At 39.9% G+C, this 16,652-nt stretch overlaps 1 protein-coding gene across 5 annotated transcripts in view; it reads right to left on the bottom strand.

The window, feature by feature from the left end:
- Window positions 1-5,313: 5,313 nt before the first annotated feature.
- Snrk (SNF related kinase) overlaps window positions 5,314-16,652 on the bottom strand; it is a 101,950-nt gene continuing 90,611 nt past the window's right edge. For all 5 annotated transcript variants that reach the window (XM_086991219.1, XM_022807327.2, XM_086991220.1 and 2 more), the window contains 3 exons: window positions 15,827-16,049; window positions 12,435-12,842; window positions 5,314-11,538 (listed from right to left, as the gene is read on the bottom strand). In XM_086991219.1, the coding sequence (XP_086847345.1) occupies window positions 11,060-11,538; window positions 12,435-12,842; window positions 15,827-16,049 (1,110 nt within the window). In that variant the 3' untranslated portion in view covers window positions 5,314-11,059. The remainder of the gene's footprint in view (window positions 11,539-12,434; window positions 12,843-15,826; window positions 16,050-16,652) is intronic.

The raw sequence follows: 16,652 nt of genomic DNA, 5'->3' as shown, positions 1-16,652 counted from the left end.
TTGACTATCAATTATTTGGGTCTGGGTCACATTTCTAAATATCCGCTGTTATCGTTTAGACGTGGTGCCAACTGGAGGTCAGGATATGGAAGACGGGACAATTTGTCCGTCGCTTTGGTGTTGTTTATTTTATATATGAGCCTTTCTCTATTTCGTTCAAAGCATGGCACTTGGCTACTCGCGTTACCTATGATTGCTATAACCGCGTTTATCTGGATACGTTTTCTAATAGATAGGAAAAGTCAACGAGAACGCAGGTAAGCAAGACAGGAGAGTCCAAAGTACCGAATTTCTGCGGAAACATCCAGTTGTTCAGCAACAACAGCTTCCCAGTCCGTTCAACCAGTGCCTGACGATCCGCCACCATAAAAGACTGTAACCACTCATATACCGCTCGAAAACAGGCAATTTTAATTACGATCTGTAGGCAAGGTTACAACTACATGGTGCGCACTTCAACGACGAACGGTCTAAAAGGCTTTCTCCCAACGGAACATGTATTGCCCTTTAAAATGCATCGAAAAAAATAGCGGTTACTCAAGCATCGTCGAGTAAACGAAGATGTAGGGTTAGAACATTAGTGGATAAACCACCATAAAAGTGGAAGACAAGAGAATGGGGGCAGAGACCTATTTGAGGGGTTACTGCAGCGAACCGTCACCAAGCATTATACATAAACGCATACGCAGAGAGTAATTAAACCGTACTGAGTATATGATGGTAATGATGTCATGTAAATAAGCTGTTGTTGGTTTACGCTTTTTCCAAAAACATCGTAGCTGGTACAATACTGTAATTATTTTTAATAGTATTACTTTTGCTCCGAGCATGATATATATATATTAAACTGTCCTGTTTTTCTATGTCTGCCATGAACGTGCAGTGTACAGTCATAGCTGTATGAACGCATGGTTAATTTACAACGTAAGTTTTTACCGAGACTTTTCTAATGACCTTTTGTAAAAAAACAGATACCTGTTTGTTTGCTGAAATAAAAAAAAAACTTACGACATTATTCCTAAACATTTTTGAATTACTACAAAGTGCAGCACGTAGCACTATACAAGTTGAACCCCAGATTTTGGGGGATGAAGCAATGAGGGGGCGATACAATGAAACCCGTATAAAAACCTAGATGTCTGTTTTATAGATACAGAAATACTATAGAAATAGTAACTTCCATAAATATGTGCCTATTACATGCACGCATTAACAAATACAGAATAAAATATCTGTTTTTGCTATACAATGGACATTTAAGTACGTGTATTATATGTGCACGATACTGCGGATAAGGTAATCATGCCATTACATTCGTACGCTCGTAAGGTACTTGCGATATTTCCATTGCCAATCTGCTCCGCTTTGAGATACCCGTCTTTAATTGTCATTTTGATAGTTTACGCTAAGAGTGACATTTTTTACTTAGGTGGAAAAACAAAAGCTGGCGCTCAAAAAACTGGGATCCGAGTTAAAAATTAAAGGGCCTTTAGGCCTCTTAACTGCTAAACAGGTTGATAAATTTACTTGGACGTATTTACTTCCTTTGAACGAAAATAAAAGACCTTACGTTGCGCCTAACTGATTAATTCTCTAAGATTTATATAAAAGGTAAAAAAGCGACGTACTCACGGCGTATATTCCGGCCCACACTAAACTGCTAAAAAGTAGTGAAATTTTGCCAAAACCACGTTAATGCCAAGCGATTATCGTGCGAGTTTAAGGTGCGCGGTTCTTTGTTCCAAGTTCCAATTTAGCTAAGGCAGTATAAATAAAAAAAGAAAAACGTGTCTACAGTCCATCTGCAAACGCCAAAAATCTACACACGTCTGTATCAACTCGCTCAATACCACATAGCCATCGCGAGAGTTTTCATTGTCATATTCAAAGGTAACACTCCGACCAAAGCCTTCTCTGGACTCGCAGGGTCCTCGCGACTCTTTTTAAAACATAAACAAACGCCTATTGTACCCAAATCTGCCTGTCTCGCTCAGGACCATTGACGAAAATTCTATCGAGCACATATTAACTACAGGAACAAGTAGCCTATTCAAGCTGATAAGAATTTCTAATATTTCTATATATTCCGCTCTAACTAAACTGCTGTAATAACCAACATCGAACCGAACAATGTTAAACTTATTGTCGAAACGGGCCTATGTCAGTCGTGTCAACGCTGGAAGGGCGCTGTAGTCATTTAACTTATAAACTTATATAACTTAATGGAGAGATTTGAAATGAGATCAGAACGTAGCCTAAACACAGCAAGTCAGGAAGCCATCGAAGATGTATTCTAATGTAAAATCACCCTTGTTAGTGCATACAGAAGCCAAATCGATAAGAAAAATCCACGGAATTTCGTGAATTCGTGGCGGCCAATTTGGCGAAATTCCAAGATGTGATGCGATACAAACTTACTTGTAGTATTCTAAGAAGTTATGGGCTAGTCGGGTCATGCGGCTAAAACCAGACAGTTAACACTTACAACTTAGGTGCTCAAGTCACTACCACACCATATGGAAAAAAAATATATTTCCTACACTTTTCTCTTTCGTATTGTACTGTATATAAAGCTACATTTATATGTTCTGTGCCCCATACGACAGTGTTTATAACGAAAACGTATACGTATGTGAAGGTGTATTACGAATAGCTATATATATATATATGTACTTATATAGGAATATAATAAAAGCCACTAATATGCTCTCGTATACGAATTACGATAGCCAGAAAAAATAGCCATATGCATATGTACAATAAAGTAACACTGGTTTAATAACGTGATAGTGTTTTCAGTGTATTTCAACATGATAGTCACTTTTAGTTAGGAGGACACATAAACGATACGTTCATAAACTGTAGCTAAATTCGCCGTAGGCCTGAAAGTTAGCTAGACCTTTGCCTACATAGATATTCGCAAGGCAAAAAATGAAAAAAAAACTATGCAAATAATTAACGGAACTACGGTTTGGAGCACGACCTCCTGAACTAGCAACATAGAATTAACCCGCTAATGCTTGAATAGTAAATTTACGATGTTTTAACGTAACATTGTGCCCTTAAAAACAGCCAGTTATTAAACTGTGTGTCTGTATGCCTTAGCTAGGACGAGAAGAATTACGACAACTATGTTCATGAAGATGTAGTGAGCTTCAAAGCTATCTTTGATGGCAAATGTCGTCGGCGTGAAATTGCACTTCACCTATAAAGGCAGTAAGAGGTGTCAGAAAGTGCGGCTAATAGAGTAAGCAAGCAAGCATCACTCTGTTTGAAGGTCTCGCAGCCCGTGATAAGGCAAGACCGAAAATGCTCGACGTGACCCCTCGAAACAACAAGCCTTATACTTAGTTACCTTGCTAGGTATCTAAGCGTCGTGTTTCTAAACATCGGAACAGTAATTATTCATTATAGAAAGCCAAGGTTAAATATGAATCTATTTATTAGCAGATAGTATGCGCGCTAAATTCCAAGAAACATACTAAAAACCTGTTGTTGACTGCGGGGTTTTTACGCCTCATTAATGTTGTCCAACTATTACAGATGAATTCAGATGGCAACGTTTTCACTGACAGGCCGTGAGGCAGCGTCCGTCCGTCCGTCCGTCCGTCCGTCCTATTAACGATGTGTTCAAGTACGGTGCCTCGAGCATTACGTTCATACTTGTAGGACACAACGATATCCGCTCAGGACAAACGTCTGCGTTAACCATTAGCCGTTTTCTATAGCAGGTCAATTCAAATCTGCTACCAGATAACATACTGAAGTTATTATTAATAAGTGCTATGAGAAAATGCAAATATCTGCACTCTACCTTGTTGCCGAATCAATACAAACTTGATTCTGTTAGCGTTGTCACGTATTACCGTTCTGTACGTATACATGTTATTATAGTCACTGAAGTTATGAAGTAGCCGTCACTCAGAAGAAACAGTGACAGCAAGATAGAAATCGATTATTTTTGGCCGCAGGTTGATTACATTCTGCATCAAAATTAGATATTTTTCCTAGAAAAAGATTAATGTTATAATAATATAAAAGATCAGAGTTAGAATTGTAAAACAAAAAAAACTTCAATTTGTATACCATATGTAGCTCACACTGTCATTGTGGCAGACTAAATGATCTTCAGTCACTTATTTTGTCAATAACCTTGGACAAAACTAGTGTTTTAAAGGATAAGTAGCGTGTCATATAGCGTGTCTCGTTGGCAGAATAGTGTTTAGTGGAAGCACGCATGACAGTGGTACGAATAGAGTAAGATGATTATATGAAAATGTCAAATAAAATCACGCAAATTTTGTGGAAGCCAACTACGTAGTTCTCCGTATTGTAGTAAAGGGTCAGATTTTCATCATTGTACCTCTTCCCGGTGATACAACTTCGGATCATTCACTTACGAAGCATCTCCTTTATGGCCGGAATCGACTGTCCGATCGACTGATGTACCTGTGCAGTATATTCAAGTCATACGCATCCATGGCCGAGGTCTAATTCATCTTCAAACAGATGGTGTTTTTCTCTCATTTTGTTTCGTTCGTAACCGCTTCGATACCAAACCTACTTCGTGTCTCCGTTTCGAGAAGCGACCGAAGCACCAGCATTAAAGAGTCAATCAGGGAGCAAAGCTCGTCGACTACTCGGATGCCGACATGACCTCCGTCTAATTACTTTTTCAGCTGCGTTTGTGAAGGATTAAAATCGCGGCAGTTTAAACCGCTCATCAGCATGGCGTGATCTAGTCGATCTTCTAAATGGACATAAGGCTTATTCCTTATTACCGTAACTATGGTAATGCCATTGTGTAGGGTTATCGTGCTGACGCCGGGGCGATCGTATATTGCAATCAGAAATTGTAGTGTATATATTAACCCAGTTTCCAAGAGGCAACCCTACGTGCCCCGAACTATCGGAGCAGTCGATGCTCTCATCGTCGCCATATGACGATTAGTAGAACGTAGAAAGATCGATAACGCACTTGGCACCAATAACTGACCTAATTCCTAACAAAATGTTGATACATAATAGCATAGATTAATGGATATGTCTGTCCGCTAAAGATAACTGCAAGGAAGTATTTCGAATTGACTGATCCAGCTATGAATCTTAACAAGCAATATATTACTACTGACGTAAGCACATACTATGGGTCCGAATATCTGTGCTAGTTGAAAAGCATACCGCATATGTACTACACAATGAGTGCAAACGTTTTCACATTGGCACTCATCCATCGATAGAAAGCGTACTACATCGCTAATTCGGTAGAATCACGCTCAGCGACGACTGACTAAAACAAAAACGCGCACACCATCAACTTGGCTTAACAACATTTAAATGACTTTATTAAGTCTCAGCTGTGTATTTAGTTACAGTCTTCAATGGACTATGTACACCGACAGGATAATACATATTGCTTCGTACCCACTGACAGTTTAAAATTATAAATGTAGTGAAGCTTTGGGATCATATCATTGCGTCCATTTGTTCCTCCTCAAAATATCTAAGTATACTTATATAAATATTCACTCTAATTAGCCAAATAAGCAAATGATATTTGAGTACTTCACCCGAACATCTCATATTCGTTTTCTCTCATCTAAAAGCATCTTTCGCCGACTAGATACATGGTTTACCACCTCTTCTCGTTACCTTGGAAAGTTTTCTTTGCGCCTCTCCCATCTTAGCGTGTCCCGGCTCACGCCACACTTCCTACTTATAGGTCTGGTGTACTTCGAGGCCATACGTGTGACACGTGCCCAGTTTCCTATAAGCGTGTCTCTCCGTACGGATAGACCTGTATATGACCTTGACCTTTTTGACAAGCCGGGTGTCTTGTAAGCACACAAATCATGTATTTGTAGGGAAAGTGTTGCTTATGAAATCTGCCGAACAACTGGAATAGTTGATTTTTTACTTTGGCTGGCGTTACGAATCAACAGAATTGCTGTACGTGTGTTTGTGATATATATATATACTCTGCAGCGACGCCATAAGTGTTTGTGTGAAGGCTTGTGAAGTGGCTAACGCACGATTTCATCGAAATCGTTTTTCGTCATTCTTGCTTCACTTCTAAAGCTTCTCGTGACGTTGCTAACAACCTCGGAATCGTTGCGCATCTGACGTTTGGACGAAGACGTATTTATACATAGCAACACGTTGCGGGATGTATTGACGCGCCAAGCCTTCCCTCTTGAATTTGGGTTTCGTGCGTAATATGTCTTTCGATTGCTTAAAAGCTATCTACATAGATATAGAACTAGTTCCGGGTTTCGTACGACGCGATCGACACAGAACATCGTAGATGGGCAACGACGCAGTCTGCTTTCCCAAATGAAACAAGACGCAGATATCTACAAGGGTACGTGTAGATCTAACATAATGACGATCAGTATAATACTAATTTCGACTACAGGTTCTCTAATGCCTGTTCACGTACGATCGGCAATTGTGGTGCCGTTACTATCATGATTATAACAACACGCCAGGAACTTGTTCTAAGCAGTCCGTGACCAGGCTACAATATGAGACAGTGCCCATTTTTCAACTTCATATTTATAAATGTTCGCAAAATTTTAGCCCTCTTGATTTATCGTTTCTTTTCTATGCGAGCAATCAATCGTTGACTATCAAATGCATTTTCTTTGATATACCAAGCTGCTAGCACAGTGGTGTGACTCGGTTTGAAAATCCTACTGTTTTAACGTCTGTACACCAAAGATAAGTACGTCGGGCGGCAACGAATAGCGTTACATGAACCTATCGTTTGAACGAATGATCCGAAAGGGTTATGACGTGCACGCCGACGAGAACTTTCTAGCTGAAAACACGATTCAAAGGGCGTTTCTAAACCTAAAAAACGTACTCCACGTTTTGACATTCACTGAAATTGAGCTGTTCTCATGGAAGATGAGCGTTTAGATGAGCTGATGTTCTCTCGATACGCAGCTCCCATTAATTTTCTTAAGGACCGAACTAGAGAGGGAAAGCGGTAAATCAAAGCAGCTGTTACCTGCTTAAAATTCAATACTGCAACAAAGTCATAGAAAGTGCAAGTCCAGCTTTAATGTTGAAAATGGGCAGTGTCACTCGTATTCGTATATGAAGCACAGTAAAAACCCAGACAGGTGTCTACATTTACACTCAGTCCACACTGATGCAAGGCAAGGTCCTATCTAAACAAACATCTCCATCCGCGCAGTCGTATAGAGGTAAGCATTCTTATTCGCCCCTCAATTCAAGCTCGCTACTGCTAAGTTAAACGTATTTAATTTTTGTCAGGCTACATATTCCAAGGAATACTAATAGAGACGAATGTGTAGTGCCGTCTATGAGATTCGACTTTTACTTTCGTTGTCAAGAAAGTGTACTTGTTATTACTTCAGAGTAACGGTAACTCAGATTTTCCCTGTATAAAGAGGCTATTAATTTCTGCGAATAGTACTTTTCTCGGCAGACCTAAACAATTCTCCCCCATCATCATCATCACACCGCACAAAACAGCCACAGTCTCGACCACTGCTTCTAATTTAAACCATAAGCATATAGGCCAATATATATATTGGTAGCTATAATAAAATATAAATTAACATCGTTAAGTAGGTTGTATTGGTTATGTCGTATGGTTTTGCTGTACAGAAATCAAAATTAATTTTAAATTTAAAAAAAAAAAGCGCCTGATTCGCATATTTCAAGATGGTGCCATTTTATATTGATGGGACATTTCGAGACACCTCTTTATTCAAGGTGCATCTGTACTCTTTGAGATCTGAGAGCGTCACTCGGGCTTTCAGCAAGCAAGTGAGTCAACAAATATCCGTTCGGTTCTGAATATGGTCTACATCGTGAAACAACAACAGCGGCGGCGGAGACAGCTCGCCCTGCAAACTTTGCATTGCATAAGAAATCTTCTACCACTGAATAATAGCGTGAATTGTTGGTTCCGAGAATTTTAGAAAAACAATTCCAGTTACAAAATGGGTCCCGTGGAAGATCCCTTTAAGGATGAGTAACGAGGAGTTGAGAGCTCTAACAATAGTTGACCTATCTCGAAGCCATTGGTACTCAGCCAGGACGTAAGTATATACCATTTTTGTTCGTCTCGGTCAGGTTGGTATAACAAATGAAATAAATAAACGGGTGCTGGATGAGTGGTTGAGTGAGTATCAAAAACAAGTAAAAACACTTGCTTGTTATGGCTCGTGATGAAAATCGATATTTTTTCATAATGGCGGAAAACTACATCACCCGGGTGCGTCAACCGGTCGGGCAGTATGCTAGCCAAACGTACAACTGCTATAATTTATTGGATGGCCTAGTGCAGGTACGAGGAGTCCTGGGTCATCTATTACGGTCGAGGATGTATCATCATAAACAACTGGAGTTAATGAAAAAAACTTCTACATTAAGCAGCCAGTACTAACAAATAGAAGCAAGCCGCTGCTATTGCACAATGGCACTTGAGCTCGGATCGCAAGAAGCACGATGGCAGAACGTATTGATTGAGGCTCTTCGTCATCCGCATACTCGCCAGGCGTTATTCCCACAGATTACAATGTTTTCTTTTGCAGAATTTCAACAGCTTCCAAATAGGGAAATTTCAGCCAAATTTCTAAACAGATTCCCGTACATCAAACTTGTATAGCGGCAAAAAAAATGAAGATTTCACCATTTCAACGACAGAGGATCATAATGATACATACTTTGATTGAAAACACGATCACTGCCAAGAACCCGCTTGGGGCCGATTCAGAGGAAAACGAACTGTTCAATGTGACCAGCAAGATTTCATGCTAGCACCTTGCAACAGCAGTAGGAGAGCTTTCCGTTGCTACTATATTATCTCTGCAGCGGCATGTCGTTTACCTAACGTGTATAAACGCTTGCCTCACTTAGCGCTGGCCAGCAGGCCCATCGTGAAGATGTCAGTCTTCCATGTTGAGCGAGCTCGGACATATAATACACACGGATTGAAAAGAACAATAGTCAAAGATGTCATGATTTGCTTAAAAATGTGCCAAAATGATTTTCTTTCGAGTTATAGCGAATTGAGTGGTTGATTGTGTAATGACTGTTTCCTCTTGTAACAGTTTCAACTAGTTTGGTGGAGGTAGCAAACATGTATTACAACATGTTATTTAACTAATATCTGAACTGAAGTAGTATATCGTAGACAGTTGGACGATGGCTGGTCGACGATGAATGCCGTATGTACAGGACTATAATTACTAGTAATATAGTACATAATCATACTACCACGAGCCATGTTTCCTTTCCTTCCCTTTCTTACTTCTCCAATCAAACAATTTTAGATGAGATTCTGCAATACATATTCGCGTCCTATATACACATGTAGAAGGGCATGGGTTTTTGAATAGTTTCACATTCAATCTCTGAAAGAACATATGAAATTTTCTCCTACAGATGTATGGTCATCTTTTGCTATCTACGTTTCGATAAGTAGCTAGATAGTTAGACTTGGTTTTGGCTTCCGTTGTCGTTCCTTTTTCCGATCTTTGTCGTTCTGTGGCTATTTTTTTATACGTATTTATGGCTATATTTTTAACATTGACATATATATGCGAAATAATTTACAGATTCTTCTTATTTAGTACAGAGTGCCAACGGCTGTTGGCGATAGCCGGGATCTATAGTACGAGCTCCACAATCACGACGCCTTCTATACGGCGACGATAATTGCAAAGCAGGTTTCTGCTGCCACTGGGTCCTATTGCAGCAGATATACAGTCGTCTCTTCCAGCCGCGTTCTAGCAATTCTCATAGTGAATTATTAACTAATAGTTGTTGACATGTCTCACTCATATTTTCTGTTCTATTCAATGATACAGTTTTGTCGTACCGATATCTGTCGGCACGGGACGAAGACACAGATCCATTGTTGAACGTGAGCACGCATACAACTATGTTTTATTTGTGCTAATTATCTCAGTACTGAGCAATCAGCCGTCTAATGATAAAAACGAAAAATCATACAAGTTTATATCTGCCTAATATCTTAGCAGAGAAGTCTGGCACTGCTGACTGAGAAAACATGAGACGGCCGGCGTCAGAGATAGATTTTTGCCGACCTCTTTCAGATCCCTCTCATTCGCCTTTACCCTCAGACGAATCAATCAGTTTTTTATAAGATCGCTGTTGAAATTGGCATCACCCAGCCATTCATTCCAAAAATAATAACAGTAGCTTCGTTCAGCAGTATCCGTTAGCATTTTTAATAAATAGATTAATTTATACTATCTACGGATGTATGTATATGGTATAATATATGCCGATAGTTCCAGCCGGTAACATTTAATGCCTATATGATCAGCGTTTCGGTTTTGGTTGTCAATGTAGCAGTCTCCATCCGCAGCTTGAGGTTAGGCCGTACCAGCTGCCTAAATACCAGCAAGAAAGAAAGTACAATTGAAAGGCCTAGAAAGACACAGGACTATTCAATAGGGGGTCAATGTTTGCATCGTCATTAATAGGTTTATTCACGCCTCTTTACAAATGCCGTGCTAATTACGGACACAGCTGGTGTTCTACTAAAACAGAATATAGACAAGATTTACAAGCTATCATGTTGTTACACGTGAGCCTTACGAGACGAGAGCATACGCGGGCTGTCTGCAATAGTTACATGCTTTGTAAGGCTAGAAACCCGACTGCCGTCTGTTTCGAGTAACGCGTTCACATCCTACTGACCCACTCTGAATTAATTAAGGAAGCATTTAGATTTTGCTTCGTACAAGATACATAAACATAATATTACATAAATCGTTTGGGTCACCGTTCTCCACCATACACCGCAGCATCATACGAACCTTTGGCCTGTTACCCATCCTGGATGCTGGTGCAAATCGCTAATCGTACTAAGAACAATAATAATCTATATTGTCTATCACTATATTTTACCAATCCACCCGCGACCCCACCTTTCTCCTGATTGCACATTTTGAAAAAGCTCATACACTTGTCTCACACAGTCCTTTCCAACTATGGCTCCTTCGTAGATGGTAAGCCTAACGCGATGTTTTTCTTTTATAGTGTTAGCCAATTAACATATGCTGCAGCATTTAGACGCGAGCTTGACATCGACTAGTCGTTTGGTACGATTCTTTCCTCTTTGGTGACTATTGTTGTTGTTGTTGTTGTTGTTGTTGTTGTTGTTGTTGTTATTGTTGTTGTTGTTGTTGTTGTTGTTGGCGGCAGCGATTGAAGCTGAAATTGATTTACTCATCGATGCGTCGATTGATTTGCTCTGCGTGAGCTCAGGTGAGCGCGGGACGGCCTGAATGACGACCTCATCTCTGTAATCTATTGGAGACTGATCGTTGACTTTGCGACTTTCCCGTAAGCTCGTCGATTCGTGATGGGTTTCGTTGCCTCCGTGTATAGAGGACGAGTCACTCTTATCCATAAATTGTACTGAATCATGCCGTAAGAGATGACTGAGATTTAATGCTGGTAATATTTCCGTCTCGGGAGTGGCCACAGGAGGCGTCGCTGCTACGGATAAAGCCGAAGCACGTTTCTCTGTTGTGAGAGCAGGAGTCGAACGGAAACCGACGGGTAGAAAAAGAATATGAAAGAAAGAGGAGCGAATTAGTTTCAAATACACTTTATGGTACAAAGACATACACAATGTTTGGGTGCTGATGACAGTATGTTAGCCGTACATCGTTAGCCTTTGCTATTCATGGCCATATGTGCAAGCTAGAGTTTATGTAAATGGTCCCCTTGAAGATAAGACGTCAAATTAGCTTATTGATGTTATATACTACTAACAGCAATAATCTGCACTGAAAAAATAAAGTCCAAATTCATCAAAACCGCTTAAGCGAACCGGACATCTTCGAAAGAGAAGATCATATTAGTCCTTATCTGGCGGTTTCAGACTAGTCATACACAGAATGCCTAAAAATGGTGAAATCTATTAAGAGGTTAGTGAGTTGTGTGTCATTTCGGAGGCTGTCTTAAAAACTATATGATTCGTTCGTTCGTTCGTAAAGACATACATATTCAAATGTTGTGTTGTGTACTTCAGAACCGACAAAAATGAAACAAGTTACACATAAGTTGACTTAAAATAAAGCACACTCCGCTTAGAACCGTAAAGGGCTATTGGAACCTCAAGCACAATCCCCCGTGCTCCAAAATATAGTTTTTCTTATTTAAGTTATTATAATAAGTTGTTACCGCATTTAACGTACACCTTTAAGCGCTTAGTAGCAAATACGTTTGGATCAATCACTTTTTAACCACGCTGTACCTAGGGTGCAACAGTGAAACTTAGCAAACCCAACGCAATCGCACCGCACGCAACAGCATAAAAGAAACAAAGTTTATTCATAAAAAACCGTTCTCACACACATATATTCACCCATTGTTGAACGAAAACAAAGGTTAGTTCTACAAATGACGTCATTTACCTCGGTTAATTTGTGCTGCAATCGAATCTCTTCGCCGACCTTCGGCTTCTGTATCCTCCTCTTGTTTACTTCGTTCCAGCCTACGGAATGTTGGGTCATCGTCGTCATCATCATTTTCGGAACTCGAACAGCTGAGCCTTCGATGCCTCGAAGCTGTATTGAGTCCGCCGGCAACAAGGCTTCCAGGCCTCGCATTTAATTGGGTGGCAGCTGTCAAAACGCCACCTGTCATCGTCGCTGACCCTCCACCTGCCGTACATATGGCCTGGCCACCGCTCGTGGAGGCCGACGTACAGGAACCCGTGTTCCCGGGAGTCACGGCAGCAGGTGAGGATGTTGCGGCGGCAGCGGATTGCAGAAGCTGTGGACTGGACTTTACAGCGTGCAACTTACGCCCCACAGGTTGGCCTGGCGAATGAACGAGCAGTACATCGAGGGCATCGAACAGCGTGGGTATAGTGAGTGGGCAGCATGGACAAGACGGTTAGCTAGCAAGCGATTATGGTCCAGATGGGTGACCCACAATTAATGATTGCTAAAGAAGAAATGAGTAGTGCACACAATGGGACAAGGGGCATTTCTTCTACGATATCACAAAGTGATTGCTTTCCACTTGAATTGTATAGTCTTATAGTTTTCACAGTAAAAAAAAGGGTGTCAGCAGTTATTATAATTAGTGATTCGTTAGTTTTTGATTGCTGTTTGACTAGGATAGAAAAGGACAGCGCAGGCGGTATCTGCCGCCAAAAGCATACGGCAAACCCAATAAAATAGTAATATGGTCGATCTTTTAATATCGGTTTAACTCGAGTTAAGTATTTCTTCGTTTAGTCGGTGAAATCAAACATAAATGGGATGATCGAGGAAGGTTGGCTACATGTCTATCGTCAGAGCGCTCTGAACCCTTCTCATGTCATGCTTGCTAATAATTAGAGATGTACTAATAGAAGTGGAAACGTAGAAGCGTGATTCTACTCAGTTTTACGCTTTTGACTATTTATATTGTTCTTTTGATTAAGTTTTACATACAATATAAAGAAAAAAAGTATCTAGATAGTTTAAGATGTCTTCAGATAGCGTTGGAAAACGTTCTCGTAACTATCCAGAAACTTTTGCTTTATCTTGTAGTGTATATTGCTCGTTTTTGATAGTGCATACATTTATGAAAACCTTCAAAGCGTTTCTAATGTAAGAGCATCCAGCACTCCAACTGTTGACTGATTACATGATTAGTAGCTAGCAACGGATTACGTGACTTTAACTTCTGGCTGGTTGCTGTATGGAAGGTAGACGTGTTGATGGAAGGTTACGTCAGATATCTTTAGGCATAAAACATGAATCCTAAGTTTTCTGTCATCAAAAGGAACGGATGAGTATTTTTTGCTTTCTGTAGGCCTGCGAAGTTGCACGTTATTCACGCTGTACCTAAACACACTCGACTTCAAGAGGAGATGTTGCGCAGGGGTACGATTTTGGAGAGTGTAAGTTAACAATTTATGCAGGTTGAGATCGGGAGATATAAGGAACAAAGAGCCGATTTCAAAACAGTTGATACAAGGGTCTACTACAGATATCCGGTCGTCGTGTCCCGTTTCGCTCATCACATACGGCCGGCGCAACTGATTAGTTCCAGAAGGAAGTAATTCAATTGTTTAGCAAAGCATAGTAACACATAGGCATCTACGTTGTGGTCAATGAGCTCACATGTATACGAAAGGCTTATATATATATGGCACATTTATTATTGTTTCTTATCATGCGTGATCGGGTTGTGGGCAGGGTGGTGAGATGAAAATTCGAAGCTGGCTACAGGGAGTGAACCTGAATTGCTTTTTGATATTAGCACTTTATCGGCAGTTTGCTCGGGGTAAATCGAGAGATCACACGGTTGAGACACGTCTGAAATAGGGCCACCACGGATGGCTAACTCCACGGATTTTGATAGGATTCAACGGTACATTACATATCGCAATGTATTGAACCGCTGGTGATTTCTAGGCTTAAGTATAGATCCCTTTTCCGCTGTATGGACTTAGTAGGGGCAGTTGAAACTTTCTTTACCTGCCGTGTTCTGTTTGCCATTGCTATTTGCCGTTAGTCTCGCAGTTGTCCAACGGAAACTAATCAGTGGTACAAAAATGACTACGAGGTGCAGGCCAGTCAATATGGGACTATCGATTAGCGTTAACTTGGTTCATTTAGTAAAGTCAGATCTGACACAATAGAGGCTCATGAGTTCATCTAGCTAATTGGGTAAAGTCTTTATATCCACAACTGGAAAAATATCCGCCGCCACTGAAGTCGTGACAGCCAGCCTGTAGAAAGAAAATGATCGTCGTAGATAACGTAAAAAATACTTGAGTGACTTAAAATTTTTCGTAAACGATATCATCTAAACACACATGATCTTTTTTTGCTATACGAATCATTATGAACGAAAGTAACGAGCTGATAGTGTATCAATATGTCTGGACTAATCTCTTTCATATGCGTTACTTCCAACTTAATTACAAAGGTCCGCTTCGCTTCCGTTACAGTTCCATCAAAAAAAAAAAAAAAAAAAAAAAAAAGGTGCTTTTCAGCCTAAGAGAATTCTCATAGGCTGGTTAGCATAGAAAATTCTAAAAAAAAAAAATTAATTTCTCGTCAGTAATACGAAAACCACGAACATTTAATTAAAGCTTTCGTCGTTGATATTCTATCGGCTCTATAGTGTATACCCTAGCTGGATACTTTTGGATAAACAAATAAATACAAGCTTTGATTTTTCTCAGAACAGAGACACGGAGCACAGTCTAGAAAGTGGTAAACGGAATTCCTAGGGGCATTTTTGCCCTAGCACAGTAAGGAGATAATACCGAATGAAAATGTAGACATTGGTCTCTAAAACCATTCTGCCACACCTTTAGACAAATCCAAGTCATCTCACAAGGCCTAAATCTCTATGGTATTTCAATCTCCGTTAGATTATATGGACTCGACAAGGTCGCCAAAGCTGGCCGAGACAAGCAACTTAATTATTTGTTGTCTTCTTCTTTTATTATAAACAATAACTAAACTGCAACAGGCTTTGAAGTTATTTCACATGGAGCTTGTAAACCTAAGTTATTCGAGAGATCAGAGTCGTGTATTAAGCACAATGAGTAGCAATTTTTTGATGCATTTATTCCATAACGGTGTCATTTACGTCCCGGGCGAACATATAAGTAGCAGAAACGAACCATGATCGGTTCATACGCGCTTTCACTCTTCATTTCGACAGAGTGATAGAAAAATTTAGGAAAGAAACGATCGTTCTTCGATTTCTTCTATTCAGATTTACCTAATTAGCAACGAAATCGCTGACTAAATAGTCTTTCATGGTATACAAACGTGTCAATAAGATTTATTACCTGCAGGGCTGAGTTGCTGGTTAACGTCGCTGTCCATTGACTCGTCTTCGGCAGAACTTCCAGAGGGGCACAGCTGCTGCTGGGAGGTGGAACCAGTTGCACCAGCCCCAGTCGGCAGCGAGAGCATTTGTCGGACACTGCTGTTATACGCCCCTGCAGATGGATGGCCTGGACACGGTGATGAACCTTCTTCGCTAGCTGGGCTCGACCCTTTTTCTATAATCTGTAACCATGTTACATTATGTAAGCTCGACGAATAAGGGTAAAAATTACATTACCATTTTCAAGGGCACGCTAAATTGGGTTTTGATTGACGTTTGACAGTAATAAGCAACGTTTTTCTTAAAATGTCTAGTTCTAAAATTAATATTATGTATAGCAATAGATGGTGAAAAAAGTATATCATAATTTACAGCAGGCTCGAGATATAATTTAAATAGATAAGATATTATAGAGAATTTAAATAAGAGAATAAAAATATAATTTTGCGCTTTTCTTAAAACACGTATGTTTTTATTAGAAAATAGTATCTTTGGCGGCATTTTTTTACAATGTATTTAGTTTAACTGCAGTCTTAAGCGGCTTTTTGTCTTGTTTATGTCCTGGTTGGTTTATTTTGATCACACTGTAAAAATGTTCAAAAATGAATAGCTTTCCCATTGTTTATTCACGGAGAAGTAACCTAGATAGGGGAAAAATGTTAACGCGAGGTATTAAGAATAGAATATTATACAATATAAAGCTATTATATATTTTTGCTAGACGATCATGTCAGACAACTAGAGTCGTTTACATGACATTAGAGCAGTAACCTTTTAATCATTAT

Source organism: Varroa destructor, unplaced genomic scaffold (genome assembly GCF_002443255.2).
Source record: "Varroa destructor unplaced genomic scaffold, Vdes_3.0 BEIS01000005.1, whole genome shotgun sequence".
Classification (NCBI taxonomy): Eukaryota; Metazoa; Arthropoda; class Arachnida; order Mesostigmata; family Varroidae; genus Varroa; species Varroa destructor.
The sequence above is the reverse complement of the archived record's forward strand: the minus strand, read 5'-3'. Positions and strand labels throughout refer to the sequence as shown.